Source organism: Tiliqua scincoides, chromosome 15, assembly GCF_035046505.1.
Source record: "Tiliqua scincoides isolate rTilSci1 chromosome 15, rTilSci1.hap2, whole genome shotgun sequence".
Classification (NCBI taxonomy): domain Eukaryota; kingdom Metazoa; phylum Chordata; class Lepidosauria; order Squamata; family Scincidae; genus Tiliqua; species Tiliqua scincoides.
Genome location: NC_089835.1, coordinates 1,425,133 through 1,450,384, shown reverse-complemented (window position 1 = coordinate 1,450,384; position 25,252 = coordinate 1,425,133). Strand labels below are relative to the sequence as shown.

Below are 25,252 nucleotides of genomic sequence, written 5' to 3'. Positions count from 1 at the left end.
CGGTTCACTTTCACTTTCCATAGGGCTCCATGCATTTTTCCTTTCCGGTTTTTTGGCCATAACTTTTGAACGAAAGGAGCAATTTTGCTCTGGTTTTTTGTATTGCATTCCGCTGGACATTCCGCATCCAACAGTGTATGGCATGATGGGGTAGCTCCTAAAACCACAATGTTAGTGCGTCATCCCCGAGGGCGCGTCACCCCCCCGGCACGTCACCTGGTGTGGCCTGCACCCCCTGCACCCCCCCAGCGACGCCACTGCAGCGGCTTATTCTCAAGTTATCCCTACAAGGCTCTCCTCCCTATTCAGGAAGATTTGGGTTATCTGAATAACGCTTAGGTTATCCCTGGGTTATCCCTTGCGCACTACACCCCCTCCTGCCCCACCTCATCATGGTCCAGCTGCCCCCCACCCAGTCACCCAAGTAGAGCCTTCCCTGAGCTACATCTGGCTTCTGACCTGCCCATCAACTGCTGCACGAGGGGGTGCTGGCGCAAGCTGTTCACAAGTGTGTCACTAGCACACACAAGAGCGTCAATGACGTGACAAATTCTCTTGCCATCACTCTGTATCTCCATGCCGAGTCACCAGAGAGATCAAAACTGGGGGTGAAAGCAACATCAGAGGGCTTAATTTGAGCTAGGCGTTGTCAAGCTGCAGAATGTACTAAATAGTAACATTGAGCATGGGCAGAGTGCATAAGAACACAAGAAGAGCAGACCTGTAGGATCAGGTCATCTCATCCCACATCCTGCTTCCCCACAGTGGCCCACCAGATGCCCTCAAGTAGAGCAGAATGCAATACCACTCTCTCTGGCTATCGCTCACTGGCACAGTGCCCCCATTCCTGGAAGGAGGCATGGCACCATCACTATTAGCCAGTAAGACACATTATCCACAAATTTGTCATCCTCTTTTAAAACCCCCGAGCTAGTGACCATCACCACATCTTGTGGCAGTGAGTTCCACAGATCAGTGATATGTGGCGTGAAGAAGTCCCTGCTTTTGCCCGTCCCGCCTCTCCCGCCAATCAGTTTCATTGGGTGATCCCCTGGTTCTGTTGAGAGCGAAAGAGAGACAAAACCTTCTCAGGCTCTCTCCAGATCACACATTATCTTGCACGATCAGGATCCTTCACTTTTAATCAGCAAGCCAAAACACACACAGTCCCCAAAACTACAGCCTCTCCTTATTAGGAAGCGGCTCCAGCCTACCTCCCCCCCCATCATTGTGGTCATCCTTTTTTGCCCCTTCCCCAGCTCTGGAGATGGGGCAAGGAGAATGGCACGCTCTTCTTTCCAGACAGGGCTGCGCTGCCTGTTTGCCCAGGGGCACCTCAATGAGCCTCCACACTGAGTCACCACCACAAGCAGCCTTTTTACTCAAGGATTTAAACAAGGTGGGGGGGGGGAGGCTGATTCACCTCCTGAAGCTTGCTCTGGGGAGCTGGCCCACCATAGAGGGAGATCAGCCCTCCCTCCAGGCAGGCCAGGGAGGGAGGGGGGCCAGGCCAACCTGCTCATCCCCACTGCTCCTCATCTTGCCCCACAGTGAGGCAACTTCCTGCCTGCCCTGCCAAGCCGGCTCTGCTACCACAAGCGGAGAGGGTGCGGTGTGAGGGTTGAGCTGTCCCAGAAGCATCTCTGTGAAGTGAGACAAGAGGAAGGAGACGGGGCAACCTCTGCCTCACCCAAACACCCTGGCCCAAGAATGCTCCTCCGCAGACAGGCATGCCACAGTGTGCCTTGTTTCAGTCCGTACCACTGAAATCACCGCACAGGCCTCCCCCTCTTACCCCCACCCTCCATTTCCTTCCCCTTCCCCATTTGTTGTCAATATCGAGACCACAAGGTTCTCATGCAGTAAGTGCCACCTCTGTGGCTCTGTCGAGAATAAATAACTACGCAAAATAATTAACCACCAGCTGGCCAAAGCAGAAGGTGGCATTTTGAAGTTGCTTTCAAAAGGGTCTTTTGCATCTCTGCTGGTAGTTTGGAAATGACGATCAGAACTGGGAAGACTGGATTCAGTCTGGATCCAGCTGGATTCAGTCATCTTGCAGGCTCAGCTGTCTGCCCCGGGCCTGGGGATCTCTTGAAATAGCACGGGGGATGTTGCGTGGCGCAACTCTGGACCGCGTGCGGTTGCAACATTGCAAGGGGCCAGAGCCGAGTTGCTGAGTCCCTGCGTTGCACGCATTAAAGTCTCTGTCAAGATGCCTTGCCCCAGCCTTCAGCACTGGTGCATCATAGCATCAGCAACAACAGGACCCATTTCCTCTGGGCATGCGCAGAGCGTTTCATGACCCTGCATAACTGCAACTGGACTCACATATTACAAGGCCACACTTGTAATTCCTCCATCACTGGCAACATTGCCCATTTCTGACTTTGTAGCTCCTGCCCACCAAAACACAATCTGGAGGTCCCAAGTCTCAAGACCCTCCCCGCAGCCCTGCTGCAGGTGGAAAGCCAAACTCCTGACTTTTGGCCCACAAGCAGAACCCCAGACTCCTGGCTCCTGCGTTGTGGTTCTCCAACCCATTCCTGTTTCAAGAATCTCAGGAAATGCCACACAGGATCTGAACAATGGCGGGCCCAGCAGGGAGGGGGGCGCTACCTTCATCACAGAGGGCGGCAAGCTGCTCATTCAAACCCACACTGAAAGTGGGCGGAGGGATGTAGAACAGAAAGGGGCTGCGCCAGCACCCAGGAACCCTAAAGAAACTTAGAGGGAGGCCAACCAACTGACTGCTTGCCCACTGAACACTGCTGCAAAGCAGGTTTGCCAATTGGGAAGACTGGTACAGTTATGCAACAGAGCTCAGCTGGAGGGGAGGGAGATGACCTGTTGTCTTTATTGCCATCTGTTGTAGCATGCGGCTTGGCCCACTTGCTCGAGTCATCTGTTACGATTTGGCATGGATTCCTATCCATCTCTCTCTGGGCTGCATTGCCTGTACCAGATGAAAGTCTGGCCTAACAGCAAGAGGCCAGAGGACCAGAACGGCCTTTGGGGCTCCTTAAAGCCTTCCTGTGACATGACAGCAACGTGCCCAGGGATTTCAACAGAAAGTAGAACCAGCAGCCGCTCACTTCCATGGAGAGTAGACTATGCATTAAGCCACAGCCTTTGTGTTCCTGAGCACCTCTGGGACATAAGAACATAAGAACAGCCCCACTGGATCAGGCCACAGGCCCACCTAGTCCAGCTTCCTGTATCTCACAGCGGCCCACCAAATGCCCCAGGGAGCACACCAGATAACAAGAGACCTCATCCTGGTGCCCTCCCTTGCATCTGGTATTCTGACATAACCCATTTCTAAAATCAGGAGGTTGCGCATACACATCATGGCTTGTACCCCGTAATGGATTTTTCCTCCAGAAACTTGTCCAATCCCCTTTTAAAGGCGTCCAGGCTAGACGCCATCACCACATCCTGTGGCAAGGAGTTCCACAGACTAAGCACACGCTGAGTAAAGAAATATTTTCTCTTGTCTGTTCTAACTCTCCCAACACTCAGTTTTAGTGGATGTCCCCTGGTTCTGGTGTTATGTGAGAGTGTAAAGAGCATCTCCCTATCCACTCTGTCCATCCCCTGCATAATTTTGTATGTCTCAATCGTGTCCCCCCTCAGGCGTCTCTTTTCTAGGCTGAAGAGGCCCAAACGCCGTAGCCTTTCCTCATAAGGAAGGACATTGGGAGCATTGTGGAACAATGTTCTTAAAAGCCATTGCATTACTCAGCTTTCTAAGGTTGATGGGAGCCCAACAAAAACCACTTAACTTATCAAGAGCCACACATCTGCTTGCCTCAGAAAACCAAGAATCACTCCAAGCAAACCATAATAAGCCTTTATAGCACACTTGGAGTGTGCAAATATACCTGGATGCATACCTTTCACATATACCTGGATGCACTCCTTAACTGTAAGGAAAGTAAGGATTACATAGGCCTACGAAATTGAGGGTCAGAAATGTTTTTCCCAAACTTTATGGTGGTTTGATATGATGCCGATTCCAAAAAATGGCATCCGTTTTGCTCTATGACATCTAGGTTTTGGTATAGCCTCATTAGTGAATGGTTCAAGCAACTTCCTCATGAGGAAGACTTGGTGTAGGCTTCCTCATGAGGAAGCTGATTGAACCATTCACTAAAGAGGCTATGCCGTGTCTCCAAAACTAGATGTGATAGGGCAAAACGGACGCCATTTTTGGAATCGGCACCCCAAATATACCCAGGAATTTGTGTAATGTTTAAGGAAGCAAAATGTGTGTTGGCCTGTGTTATTGTTCCCATACTGCAGATGGGGAAAACTGAGGCCACAAAGGAGGGGTTTGCCCAAGGCCACCAACAGCCCAATCCTATGCATGCCTATTTAGAAGGAGGCAGCACCAAGTTCAGCTTAGCTAAGCAGGTATTACAGCCCCAGTGAACACATGGCAGAGACAAGATTGAAACTGGGGAAGTCGAGGCACTGATGTAGCTAGGGGGGGGGCAGGGTACTAAGTTTTGCAGGGAGCCACCCCACAGCGTGCAAGCGGCCCCTCTCCCTCCCCTTGGGAGCCGTTCATTTTGCCCCCCTGCCCCCAAATGGCTCCAAAGGGTAAGAGAGGAGCCGCTTGCAAGCTGCGTTGAGGCTAGATGGAGGTGAATGGCTCCCAAGGGAGGGGCCACTTGCATGCTGCGGGGAGGCTCCTTGCAAAACTTAGTGCCCTGCCCCCCCCTAGCTATGCCAGACTTCAGTTGCAGGGCAATCCGCTGTCTACACAGAGGTAATCCCTATAGAGTTCCATGGGACTTACTCCAAGTATGTACAGGATTGCAGCCATTGCCACTCTAACCTGACATCAAAGAAGGTTCACAGAGTTATTTTCTTTAATGCCAGTATGAGGGGTGAAACAGGTGGAGTTGAAAGGACACTGAGGACTAGTGACTTAACCTCGCTGCAAAGCTTAGATTGAGAGAGAGAAAAGAGGTCATTCTCTGAAGCCTTGTGACCAAATTGCACTATGGCACAACTTATTGCTTTATGGTGAACCAACAGGGCGATTTTCATCAAGCTTCCCTAAGACCCATGTTTTACATGGAGAAATTTAAAGCAGCACTGATGTGGCAGCTGCAACAGACACCGCCCACAGTCATCAATGTTTTTCCAAGCTATATTGGTGTGTCATCCTCTCCCCCCAGCCCCACACACACCTCAGTAAAGTATATTGAGATGACGCCTGAATTAGGCCAGCTGTATGAATGAATAAGAAAGTCCTATAGACACGAGAGTGGTGATTCTGCACCAGTAGGGAATGAGCCCCAGAGAATGACCTCTTTTCTCTCTCTCTCAATCTAAGCCTTGCAGAGAAGTTAACTTAAGTCACTAGTCCTCAGTGATACTTGCCCTTTTGACTCCACCAAGTATCTAGTCCTTTTCAAAGAACTTGTAGATAGAATTCTACTCGCATGCTGAGTGAAGAGCAAGCCTGCTCCTGCCGTCTAGCATTCTGCCAATGACAGCACAGGCATGACATGACTGACACAGTCTTGGCATTATTCATCAAGGCCCAGCTGAGGGAGAAATTCATTCCTAGTATGGGTGCAAGGGAGGGCACCAGGATGAGGTCTCTTATTATCTGGTGTGCTCCCTGGAGCATTTGGTGGGCCTCTGTGAGATACAGGAAGCTGGACTAGATGGGCCTATGGCCTCATCCAGTGGGGCTGTTCTTATGTTCTTAACTACAATTCCCAGGAAGCCTTGCAGGTCTCTTGTTGTCTGGTGTGCTCCCTGGGGCATTTGGTGGGCCGCTGTGAGATACAGGAAGCTGGACTAGATGGGCCTATGGCCTGATTCCGTGGGGCTGTTCTTATGTTCTTAAGCAGCAGCCAACAACACGCAGGACAGAAAAGGCTGGCATTGTCTCTTGGAGGGGGCCCGTCACCTTAGCCTAACACCTGTGCCAATCTGAGGAGAGCTGGATCTAGCAGAATTGGACACAGGTACAACCCAAGACTTCAGACCTGAGGCATCATGGAGCAAGTCAGAGAATCTCCCAGCAGACAGACTGATCTGCTTTGTGCTGTGAATTGCTTTGTGACCTACTTTTTGTTGAAAATAAATAAATAATAATAAACAAAAATGGTCAGTTCTGACGCCATACTAGATTGCCCAGTTTCACTCAGGGTTCAGTCTGTGGAACTCCTTGCCACAGGACGTGGTGAAGGCATCTGTTCTAGCTGCCTTGAAAAGGGGATTGGACAAACTGATGGAGGAAAAGTCTGTCACGGGTGACAAGCCATGATAGGTAAATGCAACCTCCTGGTTCAAGAAGTAGGCCAGTTCTGGATGCTGAATGCCAGGGAGTGACAACAGGATGCAGGGATCTTGTGGGCTTTGGTGCTCTCTGAGGAGACACTGTGAGATACAGGAAACTGGGCTAGATGGGCCTTTGGCCTGATCCAGCAGGGCTCTTCTGGTGTTCAAAGGCACCCTCAGCTCCATGGTCCATGGTCCCTGATCAGATGCAACAACGGAAGAGTATTTGAGACAACTTTTGTCAGTTCTCAGGCCAGGAGAAAATCTGCTGGGAGAGGTGACCACTGAGCACGAACGCAGGGCCCATAGCTTGCGGAAAGACCGTCTACTTGGGCCCCGGCAGCACCTCCACGTGGGGCAGGGGAGAATCCCTGCCTGAGACCATGTCAGTCAGTGGTCCAGCATTGCCAAGCGCAGGGCTCAGGAGGCAGTAACTTTCTGTTAAGATTAAGTCAGTCATTCTCTTCCCAGCCCGGCTGCCCCAAAGCCCACAATTCTCCATATTCCTTCAAGGCGTCACCAACACACCAGGACCTCTTTTGCCTCGCCATCCAAGGTTTGCAGAGCTTCTGCAAAATCCACAGCCGACGCAGGAGGGTGGGTGGGTTGAGTTTCTCCAGCGCAGCAGCAGCAGGCAGGCCTCTGTGCCAAACTCGGACATATATTTAGAGACCAAAAAGGCACCCTAGTAATTGGCGACTAAAAACAGCCCAGAGCAGCAAACCAAGCCAGGCGCTTGGCGCAGGGGAAGAGCAGAGCTCCAGACCGTGGCTGGCTCTGGACGTGACCACAGACTGGGAAACCGAGTCCTGATGCCCGGTGTGTGTGCCTCGGAGTGCCAGTGGCAGAAGGGGGGGGCCTGTTTGTGGACCTCCATGGGGGGGGACTGGGGGAAACAGGATGCTGGGCTGAAGGGCTCCCTGGCCTGACCCTGCAGGGCTTTTCCCTGCTGCCTCCCCAGAGGCCTCCTCCGACTCCCCTCCCAGTTCCCGGGCATCTTTGGCCAAGGATGGGGGAGCTCAAGAGTGGCTCCCCCAGATCCCAGACAGCCAGACCCTTCCCCTGGCCCAGCTCTCCACCTGGGCACCCCCCCCCCGACTGCAAGGAGTCACTTCTCCAACAAGCGCCCCCCAAGCCCAAGCTGGGACCCAAAGGGCGCTAACCGCTCTCCCGCACTGCCCTGAGCGGAAGGGCCCCCCTTGCAAGCCCCCAGGGGGCGGGGCGGGGCGGGGCCTGCCCTCCCCTCCCCTCGCGCGCACCTTGTAGACATCCCCGTAGGTGCCGGAGCCGATGCGCTGGACCAGCTCGTAGCGCAGCCGCGGGTCCTGCAGCGACACGTCCCGCAGCGCGCTCATCGTCCCCCGGCCGCCGACCAGCAGCCCAGCCTGCCTGGCGAGGGGCGGGCGGCCGGCCGGGGAAGGACGCGCCGCCTCCGGGGCGGAGTGCAGAGAGACGCGGCGCTGGGACGGAGGGGCGGAAGGACGAGGGCGGCTCCTTCCCTCTCCAGGCTGCCGGCGGGGAGGAGCGGGGGCGGCCCAGGAAACAGGCAGGAGTGCCTCTGAGCACGTGCAGAGTGCCTCGCCGCCCCCGGGCTCTGCCACCGCAGAACGGCCGCGGTCCTCAGTCTGCTTGCCTGGGAGTCCTGGGGCTGGGAAAATAGAGGCTCTGAAAATCATCACCTGAGTTCCTCTGAGCGCACGCAGAGTACCCTGGCACTGCGTTACCGCCCCGGGCTCTGCAACCACAGAAAGATCCTCAGTCCGCTTGCCTGGGAGTCTTGGGGCTGCACTCTGGTTTTTTTTGTAATTAGAACAAAAGGAATCTATTTAAGATGACCTTATAAATAGGTTCTTCATTTTCCACAGTACTCTTTTTTCCAAGTTCAGAAACACTCATCACTGACTGAAGACCCATTTTTCCCATAAACCCGCAAGACTTCCCAAAACATTCAGGAGCACAGGAGGTTTAGTATATATTAACATATCTAAGAACCCAAGTTCAAAGTGAAAGGAAATGCCTTGATCTCCTGAGGCAACAATTTTGTATACAATATCATTACCTAAAAAAGGGCTGGACTCTTTGGAGGACAAATTGTCACCAGAGTGCCCCTGAGCATGTGCAAAGTGTTGGGAAGAATTAAGGCAATTCATCCAGCTCAGGGCTGTGTCACTGGAGGGGGAAAATCAGGGCCCAGAGCACTTGCGCATCATGGCTGCTGGATGGCATGGGAAGAAAAATTAGGTCTCCAGTGCACAGGATTGCCAGCCAAGCCATTTCCCTGATTAATCTGCAACCCACATGGCATCAGGACGGGAGAGTTTCCAGCCTGAGGCGCATGGCCCAGAAAATCCCACCGCATCTCCAAAAGGGGCAGCTGAAGCCAGATCGAGGAGGTGGAAACACAGAGTGGTTGACCTCTGGCTTCCTCGTCCAAGTGGTGGGGCAGCCATGTTTGGAGAGGTCTCATTCACACATGTAGACCAGAACCTGATGCTGGCCCGGGACTGGGGGAAAGGCCCATGAGGAGAGCATCCTAGGCACACTTTCCTGGAAGTGCTCCGCATTGAGGACAATGGCGCTTACCTCTGAACAGACCAAGCATAGGCTGGCTGTACATCTCCTGGACAGAAGAGGGGGGTAGAGGCAGGTCCAAAATTCCCTTTGCTGGACAACCATTCAATGTAGTGGACACACACACCATGTGCTGTGGCATACTGGGGTGCCATGAATGGTTCACAGGTCTGCCATGGCAGTTTGGGGGTCATTCATTAGTAAAGTCATTGGGGGATGTGAGCCCCCCACCCCCACCTGCAGTGCAGTGTGCCTTGTCAATTGTCCAAAAACTGTTGGTGTGCCTTGACAATTTAGGGCCTGGTCAGTGTGCTGTGAGATTACCACTGCTTCACACCTTGCACTTTTTAGTAGCATCGGTTGAGGCAATGGATGTGGCCGATCCAGTGCCTGGAGTGAGCAAACCCCTTTTCTCAGATCTTCGTCTTGCCCTCTGCAGTGTGAGAGTCAAGGTTCCTGGCAGGCCTTCAAGGACTGTTGCATGATTTACAAAGCCTTTGAACATTTTGGAGCAGAAAAAAGTTGCCTGGTGGCAGGGCTATGAGGCCAACAGCACCATCCTACCTTGTGCTGGAACAGGCCGGTCCGGAGGCCAGCACTGTATCCAGCACAAGATTGGGGCCAGAAGTGGCTCAGCCAGAGGCAAGGGGAAACTCTTCCCCTTACCCCCAGGGAAGCCACCGCAGCCCCAATGGGTCTTCTTGGACTTGTGCCACCTCAGTTGGTGGCATAAGTCCGAGGAGAACAAAGTGGCTTCGGGCCACTCCAAGCTGCTCAGGGAATAGGGTTGGGATCCAACATAAAAGCCAGGTCTGAGCCCTGCCTCCCACTCCCTGCATTCCCCCCTGGGACTGCTCTCCACCTGCCCCGGAATACCTTCTGTCTTCTCTCCACCCTCCCTAGACCCCTGTGTTGGCTGAGCTCAGCCGATGCAACCCTCCCTCAAGTCAGTGTGGAGGCTGGATCCAGCCTCCACAGTCCTGTGCGCATCCCTGTGCTGACTCAGCTGACTCCCGAGGAGGCGCAAACATGCTTTATGGCACATTTGCAACCCTCCTGGGCTGGTGCAAGGGACTTGCACAGGTCTAACCCAAGGTTAAGATTGTGCCCTTAGGGCCTAATTCTATTCAAATTTTCAGTGCTGATGCAGCCCTGCCAGTGGGGCATGCACTGCATCCTGTGATGGGGCAGCCATCAAAGAAGCCTCCTCAAGAAAAGGGATCGTTTGTTCCCCTATGTCACCGCTGAATTGTGGCTGCATCAGTGCTGGAAAGTTGGATAGGATTGGGCCCTGAGCTACAAATCAGCTATCCATGTCATGAACTCATTAGGTGGCCTAATGGTCTAGGGTAAGCTGCTCTCTCATAGCCTCAGTCTCCCCCATCTGCAGAATGGGCCTAATGATAATCATTGTGCAAGTTTGTCTATAAGAACTATCTCTAGATAAGGCATGTGGAGCACTTCACACACTCCAAAGAACCAGGGTTGCATAGTGCTTGTCATGTTCAACTTAGACTTGAAAGATCCAGGTTCAAATCCCGGTTCAACCATGATGCTTCCTGGGTGACTTTGGGCCAGTCACTAAGTCTAGTCTGCCTCACAGGATTGTTGTGATGACCAAAGGAACCATGTACACCACGCAGAGCTCCTTGGAGGAAGGGCAGTAGAAAAATGTGAAAATAAAAAGCACTACACAATTAGTAAAAATAACCACCCCAAAGGAGCCAGATGTGGTGTACATGGAATGTGTGAATCTGTGCTCAGGCTCAACACTAAGGGCACATTCCAACACTGAGCACTGCTCCTTGATTAAAGGAAAAGCAATCTGCTTATGTTCAGATGCCCTCGCTCTCTCTGGCAGCTTCTGCGGCATCACCTTAAATTATGAGCTGAAAAGGGAGCAGCGGAGGAGATTCAGGCCAGAGCCATTTTTAGATTGCTGGTAAAGAGTGGATAGTATAGGAGTCTACTCTAAAGTATTGTCTGTACTGCTAGGAGGAAGACTGGGGAGGCTGCCAAGAGCAAGGGAGAGAGTTGGCGTCTGCGCATGAAATCAGCCCAGGGACACTATGTGGCTTCTGTGGGAAGACGTGGAGTGGCTCTGATTTTTAATCCAAGGCCAAGGACTCTAAAAAGAGAGAGAGAGAGAGAGAGAGAGAGAGAGAGAGAGAGTGTAAAAGCTGCTTATTAACTTGGGGATAGAAGCTGGCTCAAGTCATTGTCTCTGGCACACTCCAGTAAACACTGCACTCAAATTATACATGCTAACAAACAGAATGTCCCTGAACCATTTCAGTTTCGGGGACATGTTCTTATATGGTGCCTAAATGCAAACTCTTTGGTTCTAGAAGTAGGCTACCTCAGAATGCCGGGTGCAAGGGAGGGTACCAGGATACAGAGATCTCCGAAGTGCTCCTGAGTGGGTCCCTGTGGGATACAGGAAGCTGGACTAGATGAGTCTTTGGCCTCATCCAGCATAAGAACAGGCCCACTGGATCAGGCCAAAGACCCTTCTAGTTCAGTTTCCTGTATGTAACTGTGGCATACCAGATGCCTCTGGGAGCACACAAGACAACAAGACTTTCAATGTAAGTAAGTGTACGTTGGGGCAAAAAATCAAAACTTCACATTAGGCTAATGGGTTCTGAGCTGTATCAGGTGAGGGATCTTGGGGTGGTGGTGGACAGGTCAATGAAAGTGTTGACCCAATGTGCAGTAGCGGTGAAGAAGGCCAGTTCTATGCTTGGGATCATTAGAAAAGGTATTGAGAACAAATCAGCTAATATTATAATGCAGTTGTACAAATCGATGGTGAGGCCACACCTGGAGTATTGTGTCCAGTTCTGGTTGCCACATCTCAAAAAGGACACAGTGGAAATGGAAAAGGTGCAAAAGAGAGCGACTAAGGGCGCAATCCTAACCCCTTATGTCAGTACTTTCCAGCACTGACATAAGGGCAGTGTAGCTCTGAGGTAAGGGAACAAACATTCACTTACTTTGAGGAGGCCTTCGTGAGTGACATCCAACTGCAGGATGTAGGACATGTCCCATTGGCACTGCTATGCCAATGCTGGAAAGCACTGACATAAGGGGTTAAGATGATTACTGGGCTGGGGCACCTTCCTTATGAGGAAAGGCTATGGCATTTCCTATGGCGTCTCGAAAGGCTAGGTTCTTCAACCTAGAAAAAGGTGCCTGAGGGGGGACATGATTGAGACATACAAAATTATGCATGGGAAGGATAAAGTGGATAGAGAGATGCTCTTTACAGTCTCACACAACACCAGAACCAGGGGACATCCACTAAAATTGAGTGTTGGGAGAGTTAGGACAGACAAAAGAAAAAATTTCTTTACTCAGCATCTGTGGAACTCCTTGCCGCAGGATGTGGTGACAGCATCTGGCCTGAACGCCTTTAAAAGGGGATTGGACAAATTTCTGGAGGAAAAATCAATTGCGGGTTACAAGCCAAGATGTGTATGTGCAACCTCCTGATTTTAGAAATGGGCTTTGTCAGATGCAAGGGAGGGCACCAGGATGAGGTCTCTTGTTATCTGGTGTGTTCCCTGGGGCATTTGGTGGGCCGCTGTGAGATACAGGAAGCTGGACTAGATGGGCCTATGGCCTGATCCAGTGGGGCTGTTCTTATGTTCTTAAGAGACCTGCATCCTGTTGCCACCCCCTTGCATCTGGCATTCAGAGACTACCTATGCCTAGAACCATGAGGTTGCACATGCAACCTTGTCACCTGTGATGGGACTTTTTAAGCAATCTTTCCAATCCCCTTTTAAAGGTATCTAGGCCAGATGCCATCACCACATCCTGTGGCAAGGAGTTCCACAGACTAATTACACACTAGATAAATAAATATTTTTTCTTCTTATGATCTTAAAGAGACATGGATTTTGTTTTCCAGGTACTCTAGAAGGCTCGAGGCCAACCCAAGACCTCGGGTTTGGTGGTGTTCTGAATGTTGCTCTCTTCTTTACCTGACAGTGCACCAGTCTCTGTTGCTCCTTCTGTGCCCTGGATTCAAAAAGAGGGGAATGGAGAGGAGGGGAGGAGGCCATCTCTAGTGCTCCAGTTCACCCCTTGACTCCCCTCCCCACTTTCTCCCCTTACATGGTCATTCTGAAGATATTTTAAGGGAGTGGAGTTATAGACATCACCTTGAGCTCCAGGGGAAGAATCCAGACACCAAAATCCATAGCAAAAAATTGATCCCAGCTTTCAGTTTGTTTTGCTGATCTGGTCATTTTTCCAAACTGCTGCTTGATCACCTGGTTGGTGATGTTTGTGCCTATTTATGTTTTTAAGTTTTGGAAAAGCAATAGACAAATGTATTAAATAAATCAATGCATTGTAATTTTCCACATCTGTCACTGCCCATTTACATCTCAATAAGTTGCTGCTGTTGGGTTTTTCATGCTTTTTTAAACAGGTAATTTTTCCTCCATCATCACTGTGGTTGTGTCTTTCTAAATCAGTGATTTTTAACCGTTTTCATCTTGTGACACACTGACAAGGTACTAAAATTGCCAAGGCACACCATTGGTTTTTTGACAGTTGACAAGGCACACCATGCTATTAGTGGGGGGCTCACATCTCCCAATGTTCCTACTAATGACCCACTCCCAAACTCCTAAAGGTACACCTGCGGACCATTTGTGGCACATCAGTGTGCCACAGCACAGTGGTTGGAAATGGCTGTTCTAGATTTTGTACACTGCCTCCAGCTCCACCGGAGAGAAGCGCCACAGATTTTTTTGGTGCAACACACACAGTTAATATTCCACAGAAAGGTTCATTTTAGCAGCCATCATTGACAGGAGACAACACAACCAACACAAAAACCAACATCCAGAGGAAAGGAAGATGGTAAATTCTGAACTTGGTGCAGAAATGTGAAGTGATAGGCCGGGACAGCTGGCCTCTCTCCAGAGTCAACACACAGCTTTTGGGAGGAACCCAATAGGGAAGCCTGTTTGGAGAGTTATTTTCAAGAAACCAAACCAGGGGAAGGCTGACCTGTTTCTGCCGCCTGCCCCCCTGATGCTGATCTGGGGAAACAGAGCGTGGCAGTGGCGATGGAGCAAAAAAGACAAACTGTCCGTTTCCATCAGCAGGCAGATCCGTGAAGCTTTGGGGACTGATCCTTAGCAGTACTTGGACAGTTTTCCAGCAGGGAGTATTTATATAACCCTCCCGCAGGACAGAGCGGGAGGGTTAATCTTTCAAACAAAAAACAAGCCCCCAAAATAAATCAGTGCAGAGTTTTGAACCATGCAACAGAAGAAAGGGAAGCTCTGCAAATTGCTGCCCAGCAGAATGTCAGGCATCAGTTGGGTCTCACCAAGGGTTGGAGGAGTGAATTAAGTCAGCAGGGAGGGGGTGTGGGGGAGGAGAACCAGGCTCTCCCTGAAATGGAGAGCTGCTTCCACCCTACATTTTTACTACACAGTTTCGAATCTGCCCATCTCAAAATCGGGCGACAGAGGAAGGTGCGTTCAAAAGGGGACAAGAGAAGAGAATCTGCCATGGAAACACCAGGCAAAGAAAGATATATTTTTCTGAAAAATATTTATTCAACTACCCTTTTGAAAAATCTGCACACAGGTCCGTACAAAGGCCAACCCCCTGCTTATTGCGGGTGTGTCAGTGGGACAACACCCCCCATCCAAAGTCCCATTTGCTTAGCCCTATTTCTTCTCCCCCTCCCCCCCACAGTTCACTGGGCACCCTGCAAACCAAACTGAATGCTGCTTGGCTGCGACGGCATTCGAACTGGTGCTCAAGGGTCCCTCTTTGCAGCAAGGCTTCCAACAGCAAGGGATAAAAGCCAGCCGACAAGGCACTCTGCCTGTGGAGCCAAATTCTGTTCCTTTTCAGGGACAGGAGCGGCTGTTGTCGAAGGGGTGAGCCACGGCAGTCCAGCTCACTCCCCCCCTCTGGTGTTCTCGGCAAGCATTTTCAGTGCTGCTTAAGAAAAGCCTTCCTGTTCCCTGCTGCGCGTGAAGCATTACACAGCAGTGTCGAGAGGAGGAAATAGAGTCACGGCCCCGGTGAACCCAGGCAAGACGTAGGTCCACGAGGAGGCTCAGAGGGACTTCCGGGGCCGTTTGAGGAAGGAGAGGGTATAGTCGCGGGGGGCTGAGGCCTTCTGCTTCTTCAGCTGCACCTGGGACTGGGCTGTGAGCTGCAGCTTGATGGCACTCGAGTTGATCTTGGCCGCCACCAGCAGCTCCTTCATCCCCTTCATCTTCTCGCTCTGGAAGACCAGGACAGGCCCTTCGGGAGGCGGGCTGGAGCCGATGACCGGCCCCTCCTCCTTCTCTGGAGGGGGCCTGCTGTCCACACGCTGGCCTGAGCTGGGGCGCCGCCTCTCTGTCACCTTCTTGGGCAAGGGGGGCTCCTCAGGCTTGGACTCACGGCGGGGGCCCCGGCGGCGCCCCTCCCGTGGGTCCTCGCTGCCTTGGTCGTCGTCGTCGTTGGCATCCACCTCTCGGCTTACCAGGGTCACCTTCTGCCGCACCTGGGTGGGGGGATGAACAAGAAGTTACCTTGTGCCTAGCTGTCCAACACCAATCATTTATTTGCAAGCATGGGGGGAAACCAGATTTGGGGGGCCCTTTGGCACCAGCTGAGTGCCCCAGCTGCCCCACACTCCATCCACTGCTTTGAGGAATTTTTGCATTCTTAGCCAGAAGTTCACATATATTCTCACATCTATGGTGCTGGGTTTCCGACCAGGGAGCTACTGCTAGGATCAAACCCAGTACAAAGCAGGGATTTCAGCACATCAAGCAGATCTCTCCCCACAAAGCACTGCCAGAATCTGTGTCCCATTACAAGGTTCAATAGCCACTCCCTCTCTCCCTCAACGCCCAGCCCCACTCCTGATAACAACAGCAGCTCCTCACCATCCCATCAAAACGACTCAGAGATTGCACCAGGAAGGTGGCCCAGCCCACGTGGAGAACTGGTGTGGGGCTGCCCTCTTCCCACTTGCAGATGCCATCGTAGAAGCGCAGGAGGTGGGTGAAGCACTCAGGGTCTTGCAGGGCTGAGCTGCCAGCCTGAGCCGGAGAGGCCTGGGCAAGAGAAGGACAGAGGCATTTGCCGGTTCTGCACAGGATCTTCCATGCATGGCTACTGACTGTGTTTACCCCGTCAGCACTCCTTACCTCTCCTCTCTCGCCAGCCCCCTTCTCCTCAGCCAAGTCAGCGAGGCTGGCGACCTCCTTCAGCAAATTGGGGATCACATCGTTGGCCACATCGAAGAACTCCTTGTAGATTTCCTCGTCCTCCCGGCAGTAGTTGTAGCTGGAGGGTGGGGGAGAAAAGGAGGCCAGACTGAAGCATCACAAAGCTGAAAACACACACACACGTTTGCACAGCACACTGGAGATGCCAAAGCACCTGTCGTATTTTGTTGCAATCTTGCCACCACTCTGTTATGCCCACAATGCAGATGGGGAAGACTGAGCCTGAGGGGTCCACGGCTGCCACTTAACATGTTTATAGCAGACGCCAGGTGTGTGCATCTCAATTGGTAGTTCAATCTCTTATACTCCAATCCTATACATGTTTACTCAGAAGTAAGTCCTATTGTGTTGAATGGTGCTTACTCCCAGGTTGTCCTTTTGTGTTAAGAACATAAGAACATAAGAACAGCCCCACTGGATCAGGCCATAGGCCCATCTAGTCCAGCTTCCTGTATCTCACAGCGGCCCACCAAATGCCCCAGGGAGCACACCAGATAACAAGAGACCTCATCCTGGTGCTCTCCCCTACATCTGGCATTCTGACTTAACCCATTCCTAAAATCAGGAGGTTGCGCATACACATCATGGCTTGTACCCCATAATGGATTTTTCCTCCAGAAACTCGTCCAATCCCCTTTTAAAGGCGTCTAGGCTAGACGCCAGCACCACATCCTGTGGCAAGGAGTTCCACAGACCGACCACGCGCTGAGTAAAGAAATATTTTCTTTTGTCTGTCCTAACCCGCCCAACACTCAATTTTAGTGGATGTCCCCTGGTTCTGGTATTATGTGAGAGTGTAAAGAGCATCTCCCTATCCACTCTGTCCATCCCCTGCATAATTTTGTATGTCTCAATCATGTCCCCCCTCAAGCGTCTCTTTTCTAGGCTGAAGAGGCCCAAACGCCGTAGCCTTTCCTCATAAGGAAGGTGCCCCAGCCCCGTAATCATCTTAGTCGCTCTCTTTTGCACCTTTTCCATTTCCACTATGTCTTTTTTGAGATGCGGCATTATAATACTAACCGTTTTGTTCTCAATACCCTTCCTAATGATCCCAAGCATAGAATTTGCTGAATGGTGAATGAATTTGTGTTGAATGGTGCTTACTTACAGTATGCAAAGGATTGCAGCCTTAGCTGTGACTCTCAAAAGACAAAGATTGGACAAAGAAAAGAAAAGAAAAGAAAAGAAAAGAAAAGAAAAGAAAGAAAGAAAGAAAGAAAGAAAGAAAGAAAGAAAGAAAGAAAGAAAGAAAGAAAGAAAGAAAGAAAGAAAGAAAGAAAGAAAGAAAGAAATGAACTCACTCTTGGATCACAGTGGCTGAGTCAGCCCAGGCCTCCAAGGCCTCCTTGACATTTTTGTTCCGGCAGTGGTAGCCAGCCAGGTACATGTAGGGGTAGATGTGCTCGTTGTGATAATACTGCTTAGCTGAACTGATTCCCTGGGGAGGGAGGAGAGAAGGGGGAGAGGGAGGGGTTATTTTCTTGAATTTCTTCCCTTGTTGACTGTTCTGCTCTTCTATTTGCTTATCTGTGCCTTGCTCTTCATTCCCGTCCTGGTTCTTAGCATTATTCCAACTGATTTTTTCATTGATTTAATTTAATCCAGGTGGGTCGTGAGTCAATTTCAGGTGGGTCCTCATTCATTTCAATGTAGGAACATAGTGACAGCCCCACTGGCTCAGGCCACAGGCCCATCTAGTCCAGCTTCCTGTATCTTGCAGCGGCCCACCAAATGCCCCAGGGAGCACACCAGATAACAAGAGACCTCATCCTGGTGCCCTCCCTTGCATGTGGCATTCTGACATAGCCCATTTCTAAAATCAGGAGGTTGCACATTCACATCATGGCTTGTACCCTGTAATGGATTTTTCCTCCAGAAACTTGTCCAATCCCCTTTTAAAGGCATCCAGGATTTGCGTACTTGTGTATTTGATTTTTTATATATTAGACTAGAGCAGGGCTTTTCAAACTGGGGCGTCGCAACGCCCCAGCCTGTGGGCCCTGGCCTCTGCCCCCTTAAGGGGCAGCCTGGAGGCAGGGAGGAGACAGCCGCGCGTTCCACAGGATCGTGCCGCTCAGGGGGCTGCAGGGGCTTGGGTACCCTTACCCAAGCCTCCTGCAGCCTCCCTGGGTGCGGGGAGCCCAGTGCGACCTTTGGCAGGGCTCCCCGCAGCAGTGAAAGTAAAAGTGGAGCAATCGCGCCCTACATCCGCTGCCTTCCACCCACCCCAGCAAGCACTTACAGCGGTTCAAACTCTCCATGAGAGTTTGAAAACCACTGGACTAGATGTTACCATGCAATGTTACAGATCCGTACTTTTAACAGGGTATTGTGTATATGCTTTGAACAATGATAGTCAATGGGGTTTACTCTCGGGTAAGAGTGGATAGGATTGCAACCTTTGGATGCTTGGGGAATATTTTTTTAAACCGATCAGCAACTACTTGGGACAGTTAGGAGGGTTCTTTTTAAATAAATTATTAAACCTACACTTATTTAAAAATTTTAAATTACTTACTTAAGTGATTTGATTTTGTCATATGGGGGGTGTTAAAAATTTTCCTGCTTGATAGTGTCACTTGAAGCCATGACATCACTTCTAGGTTAATGACATGACTTCCAGTGGGTCCTGACAGATTGTCATTCTAAAAAGTGGGTCCCAGAGCTAAAATGTTTGAGAACCACTGACTTAGTAGTTGAATGGAGATGGTTCCAAGTCAGTCCCTGGCTGCATCTCCAGGAAGGGCTGGAAAAGACCTCCCCCCCAGACCCAAATGAGCTGCTGCCAGCCAGTGCTTGACAATGTTGAGCGACACAAACCAAAGTCAGACTCAGTAGGAAGCAGCTTCCTCTATTTCTATGAACTACGGATCTGCTGTGCCTACTGCAACACCTATCCAACCAACAGTCACCACTATCTCAGCCCAAGATAAGCCCTCAGAAAAAACACCAGCCACCATTAGAAGCAGAATACCTGGTGATAAAGGAAGAGGGGGTCCGGGCGGCCAGGGGTGGGTTCCAGCTCCTCGAGGTCAGCAAGATTCCCCAAAGCCATTGGGTACCTGAAAAGGAAGTCAAGGAATCAGGATAAGGATTGCCCACCTTTAGAGGCAAAAAAGCAATTAAGATCTCCGCCATGCATTTGGCCAAAGGCAGGGCCAAAAAAATGCATGGCCTGTACTAATGAGTCAAGGGTTGCCCTTCAATCTCCTTCACCCACATTTTGCGTGCACATTAATTCTCGTGTTCTCTGCTGTCATTTGGGGGTGAAAGGTGGAAAGGGACAACCAGGATTTCAGCTCTGTTCTTATTTCCAGAGAAGAGGGACAGTTGCCTCCAAGGGCAGACTGGCTGGGGCCCCATATCTGTCTCCCCATCTTCATTGTCACCCCACTTCCTGGATTCAAAAAGGTAGAGAGCAAAGTGTGGAGAAGAGGAGTGGTGGAGCAGACTGTCCTGGCGCTTCCTGCTCATTCCATTCAGGAGGGAATGTGGAGCCGCTCCAGCCCACCACTCCTTCTCCTTCACACTTCCTTTTCCCTTCCCCTCCTTTGCTGATCCAACAAGTGGAGGGGACCTGCTGGCAAAAGAGAGGGGGAAAAATGTGGCACTGCCCACCACCAAAGAAGGGAGAAGACAGGAGCATTTGTCCTTCTGTCTCGGCTTGAGAAGACACTGGGTTGTCCTTGATAAGGGGCCTTATCTTCTCAAGCAACAAATATGAGAACTGCACCCCCAGAAGTAGCCAGAGTGGATTGGGGGGAGGCTTTCCAACTGAAACAACTACATGCACAGCAGTGGCTTTAATTACGGGGATGGACGGACCAGATCCTGTTCAAAATACTGACCTTTCCAAGTGGCCCAGGTCAAAGAGAACCCACAGCAGCTTCTGTAAGGGATGGAGAGACAGAGAGAAGCAAGTGAGGGAGCTACAGACAGACACCAGGGGCTCAGAGGAGGCAAGGAAGAGCAAGGAGAAGCATTCGGGGGTTGGCCAGAAAAAGTGCTCTGGCGGAGGGTGGTTTATATCCTGTGCCTGGAAACGAGACAAGAACTGGGCAGACGCCCTCGGCCCACCTGCTGCAGCTGGAGCAGTTCCAGGCTGTCGGAGTGCAGGTCGATGGAGGGGTTGATGGCGCACACCATGAAGGCCACTTCCATCTGACGGGTGCAGCACAGGTAGGAGCCCTTCAGGTACAGCCAGCTCTGTGGAGGAAGAAGGAAGGTTGCCGGGGGACTGGCACATCCATGAGGCCAACTGGGGTGGGTGCTTAAGGGAAACATTTGGAATCTCTGGCGACAGCAGGCTCCAGAACGGAGGCTGATTTGCTGCACGGCAAAGGACTTCCTCCTGAGCATTTGGCATCTTCTGCCAGGAGGTTCACTGGATGACTCCTGGTGTTATGAGAGATAAAGGAAAACCCTTTCACCACACCCAAGCACCGTTTCATAAGCTTTAACCACGTCCTTTCCCCCAGCTGAAAAGCCTTTCAAGATGCAGCTTTCCTCTGGACACCCCAATTACTTTAGCTGCCCTCTACAGCAACTGAAGAGGAAATACAACAGGATCCACATTATCTGAGAAATGTCTCCGACCCCTCAAAAATCACGCTGCACCCTTTCCCCGAACTTGGTTACCCGTTCTGCCACTCCTGAGTTGACCGTCTGGCCACGCCGGTCCTCGTTGCCCTTGCCGTGCCACGTCACCTCCGCTGTCTGTTCGCCGTCCTTGCCGAACACCACCCAGGCGTGGTCCTCGGAGAGTGCCAGGTGCACATCCAGAAGTCCTAGGGCCTGGCAGGCCCCCACCACCGCGAAGGCCACACCCGAGCTGTCTAGCTTGGTGCCTGCAAAGCAGGAAGAATGAGCCATTCTCAGGCCGAAGGAGATAAAGGGCACACTTGGCACGGCAAGGTGTCCCGGGGACTGGCAACTAGGGCACCCAATTCCAGGCCTCGCCACCACTCCAAGATATCTTGCCTTTCAAAGGCCCATGGCAGCACAGCGCCCAAAATGGAGTGCACGCTCAAGACCCACCTGTGATGAAGCTGAACAGCGACTGGATGTGCGCCCGGTCCTTGAAGTATGAGCGGCTCAGACTGTTCCAGATGACGTCCGAGACTTTCTTGACCAGCTCCCTGGAGGAGTAGCCGTTGGGCCGGGGGTAGAGCGAGAGGTCGACAGCCCCGCGGATCTGGGCAGTGAAGCGGGCGTGCAGGGCGCCAATGATGCTGAGGTCGGCCACGGGGAAGTATGTCAGGCTGTCAGGCCCTTGGGCTGGCTCGAAGCTGATGCCGGGCACATTGGTGGGAAGGACACGGTTGACAGCCAGGAAGTGCTCCACAAAGCCCAAGACGAGCGAGAGCAGCACCAGGTCCGGCTGCTCCCGGTGCAGCTCCAGCTCAAAGAGGCGGACCACGTCAGAGACCGAGCGAAGGGGGAACAGCGCCTTCTGGGCAGCCTTGAGCCCCATGGCCGAGGGCAGTTCTAGAGGGTGGACAGAGAAAAAGATGGGGGGGGGAGTTCATAAACAGCAAAGTATTGTTGTTGGCAACCTTCAGTCTCGAAAGACTCTGGTATCGCGCTCTGAAAGGTGGTTCTGGAACAGCATCTAGTGTGGCTGAAAAGGCCGATTCGGGAGTGACAATCCCTTCCACACTGGGAGCAAGTGCAGCCTGTCCCTGGTCTGTCTCCCTGGCTATGGGCCTTCCTTCTTTGCCTCTTTGCCTCAGCCTGTTGGCCGAGTGTCTCTTCAAACTGGGAAAGGCCATGCTGCACAGCCTGCCTCCAAGCGGGCCGCTCAGAGGCCAGGGTTTCCTACCTGTTGAGGTCCACTCCTAAGGCCTTCAGATCCCTCTTGCAGATGTCCTTGTATCACAGCTGTGGTCTACCTGTAGGGCGCTTTCCTTGCACGAGTTCTCCATAGAGGAGATCAAAGACCTTGCAGCAAATTCTAAAATGCTTTGGCCTTGCACGGTTCCACGTGCTTTTGAAAGGCACACAAACCTAGGAAGCTGCTTCCTGCTGAGTACGGCTCTTGGTCTGTCTGTCTCAGCATGGCTTGGCAGCAACTGTCCAGGGTTTCAAACAAGGATCTTTCCCAGACTTCCTTGGAGGTAAGGACCAAGTTAGTTACAAAGGGCAGGGTCTTCTCTGTGGCTGCACCATTTATGGCTGCATCCCTTCCCAGTTAAGTTCAGAACTAGGCCCTTCCCACTTTCCAACTGGCAGGAGCTAAAACCTTTCCTCTTTTGCTTTATCTCTCTTTCTTAGTTCTAGAAGTTTGGTTTTTGTTTGTGGGCTTTTTACGGCTGGGAACTTTGTGAGAAGTTCAATGTGTTTTTTGCTAATGATGTAGGGTTTTTTTGTGCACTGGTGTTTATTGTGATTTTACAAATTTTGTAAGTCATCTTGAGCAAACCAGGAGCTGGAGAAGAGGGCTGGCCAGTGTTCCCAGGCTCAGTATGTAGCATTTCAATGCAGGGCTACTAGTCAATGTCAACAGATTACAGAGGGCTCTGATTCCAAAGCAGGCAACTTCATAAAGGCATCAGGATATATAAACCTATCCTTTTATTTTGGGGATGGGGCTATAGGCTGGCAGCATAACATCCATGCCCCATTTTCAGTCTCTGGCAGCAGCTCCCAAAAGAAAGACCCCTGCTAAAATCCTGGAGCAGCATTTCTCAAACTGTGAATTGGGACCCACTAGGTGGGTCACAAAGCATCTAGCTCAGTGGCCACTGAAAATCCAAAGCTGAATATACAAGGAACAGAGCAGTTGGGCAGGGCAGGCTCCCAGTGGGAGAGAGGCCTGGTACTTCGCCCTGGGAAGATGGGATGCTGGAAAAAGGGGAGGGCTGTGTGGTCGGGTCCAAGTCTGCCTTTTGCTTTGACTTCCAGGCTGGAATGTTTGAATTCTAAGCCCTGCAAAATAACAGCACCAGCGCGCTGGGTAATGGGACCTTTGGCTGATCATGGCTTAGGACTGAAGCTGAAATTGATGATGTCACTTCTGGCCATGACATCACTCCCAGGTTAATGACATCACTTCCAATGGGTCCTGACAGACTGTCAGTCTAAAAAGTGGGTCCTGGTGCTAACAATTTTGAGAACCACTGCCCCGGAGAGATACGCGCAGGCAGAGCTTGACCACACTGCCCTACACAAGCCAGTGGGGCGACTCAAGAGGAAGCAACTTCCTATCCTTGCAAGGACTCTCTCTGCACGTGAAGTGGCTTTGAGCATCTAGGAAAAAGTGCTACGATGTTTGGAAGCAACTGTGGCACGTGTTTGAGGGTGCAATCCTGTGCACACATTCCTGAGAGTAAGCCCCATTGAAGACCGTGGGGCTCACTTCTAAGCAGACAAGCACAGGATTGTGCTCTTAATCAGCTTAATGCAACATTTCCTATGGGGAGGTGCGATCCAGACCCTGCTTGCAAGCACATTTAAACAGCCCTTGCATTATGGGGGCCCTTCCCGGATCCCACCCAAAGGGGGGGGCAGAGGGAGGCTCACACCCTCCCCAGCCCAGCAGGGCTTTGCAGTTCTTTTGCAAAGCTGCAATCAAGCCTCCCCTCCCCTCTGCACATGCATGTCCTTGCATGGTGCAGAGGTCAGTTGTGGGGTTGCAAACAACCTCAACCCCCCATTTCTCCCTCCACCCTCCCAGACACACCCCCTCCAGCTCACCTCGCCAGCTCTCTAATTTGAATGCTCTGCTCCGGCTCTTGCAGCCATGCTCCCTAGGCGCGCAAAGGAGCCCGGGAGTTGGAGTCTTGCATGCTCTCGCAAGGCATGCCGGGAAGCCCCTGGAGAAGGGCTCTTTGGCACCTCTGCCTGCCTGCAGCCCTGGGAAGTGTCCTCCTTTCCTTGTGCATTCTGGGAGTTGTAGTTTTTTTTGCCTCTTTCTTTGCTCTCCCGTTCTTGCAATGCTAGCTTGATAGGGAAACTCTGGGCTGCCAGTGGCTGCAGAAGCTGTGGCTGGATGAAATTCCTTTTATTTTACCTCCCCCCCCCACCCAGCAAATGGAAATTTCCTGTTAAAACTGACTTGGAGCCCAATCCTGTGCATGTCTACTCAGATGTAAGTCCCATGATAGTCAATGGGGCTTACTCCCAGGAAAATGTGGGTAGGCTTGCAGTCTTAATGCCTCGTCCAGAGCTGCAGATCAAGCCACCTTGTTACTGGAGAGTGGCAAAGAAAACACTGGCAACTAATGCTGTCCACCAATTTAAGCCATTTCTGCCCAATGTTGCATATACGCAACAAGGATCAAGTGTGTACACCTGTGAGCTGGGCAGAACTGGGTTGGAATACTGTACTCAGGATGTAAAGGATGCCAAACTGCTGGATGTGGGACACTGACCATCTTGTTCCCGAATGGGCGCAGCATTCGTTGGATGGCGGATAGGCAAATAACAGGTCAGGAGAATTCAGAGGGCTTCAGAAAAAGATTTTACTGTCCACCACACAGACATGATGAATCCCGAGGAGTTACAAGACTGCAGGTTTTATAGAGCATTCTGAATAGAGGAGGGGTATGCAAGGGCACAAAGAGAGAGAGGCAAACATCCTTGGGAAATTAGCAAGTAATCAGGCAGAAAGCAAAATCAGCATCCATTATCAGTTTGGAATGCTTGGTCGGAAGAACCGTACAATGTGCATTGACAGGTTATTTACTTATGGGATGTCCATAATTGAAGGTTTGGTAATCAATTACACCACTTTCCCCTAGTCCTTTCAGGGTCTCACATCCTTGGTCTATTTGTCTATTATTATTATTATTATTATTATTATTATTATTATTATTAACAGTATTTATATACCGCTTTTCAACTAAAAGTTCACAAAGCGGTTTACAGAGAAAAATCAAATAACTAAATGGCTCCCTGTCCCAAAAGGGCTCACAATCTAAAAAGATGCCAAGGAATACCAGCAGATAGCCACTAGAACAGACAGTGCTGGGGTGAGGTGGGCCAGTTACTCTCCCCCTGCTAAAAAAAAGGAGCACCCACTTGAAAAAGTGCCTCTTACCCAATTAGCAGTGTATTGCCATCTGTCCGTCCTTGGAGGCCCATACTGGGCTTATCTTGATTAGTCAGCT

General features: G+C 51.2%; 2 protein-coding genes across 3 annotated transcripts in view; both read right to left on the bottom strand.

The window, feature by feature from the left end:
- Positions 1 to 7,735, bottom strand: part of MAP4K2 (mitogen-activated protein kinase kinase kinase kinase 2) — a 48,183-nt gene extending 40,448 nt beyond the window's left edge. Inside the window, exon 1 of one of the 2 annotated variants that reach the window (XM_066610242.1) lies at positions 7,566 to 7,735. In XM_066610242.1, coding sequence (XP_066466339.1) covers positions 7,566 to 7,661 — 96 coding nt within the window. In that variant the 5' untranslated portion in view covers positions 7,662 to 7,735. The remainder of the gene's footprint in view (positions 1 to 7,565) is intronic. The other variant, XM_066610241.1, reaches the window with a different exon arrangement.
- Positions 7,736 to 14,477: 6,742 nt separating this feature from the next.
- On the bottom strand, positions 14,478 to 23,913 carry MEN1 (menin 1). Its single transcript, XM_066610220.1, has 10 exons — positions 23,838 to 23,913; positions 21,180 to 21,629; positions 20,781 to 20,989; positions 20,220 to 20,348; positions 19,991 to 20,031; positions 19,117 to 19,204; positions 17,444 to 17,580; positions 16,062 to 16,200; positions 15,798 to 15,968; positions 14,478 to 15,409 (listed from the first exon to the last, which is right to left on the bottom strand). The coding sequence occupies exons 2-10, from the start codon at positions 21,613 to 21,615 to the stop codon at positions 14,975 to 14,977; spliced, it is 1,785 nt and encodes a 594-aa protein (XP_066466317.1). The 5' UTR covers positions 21,616 to 21,629; positions 23,838 to 23,913; the 3' UTR covers positions 14,478 to 14,974.
- Between the last annotated feature and the right edge of the window lie 1,339 nt (positions 23,914 to 25,252).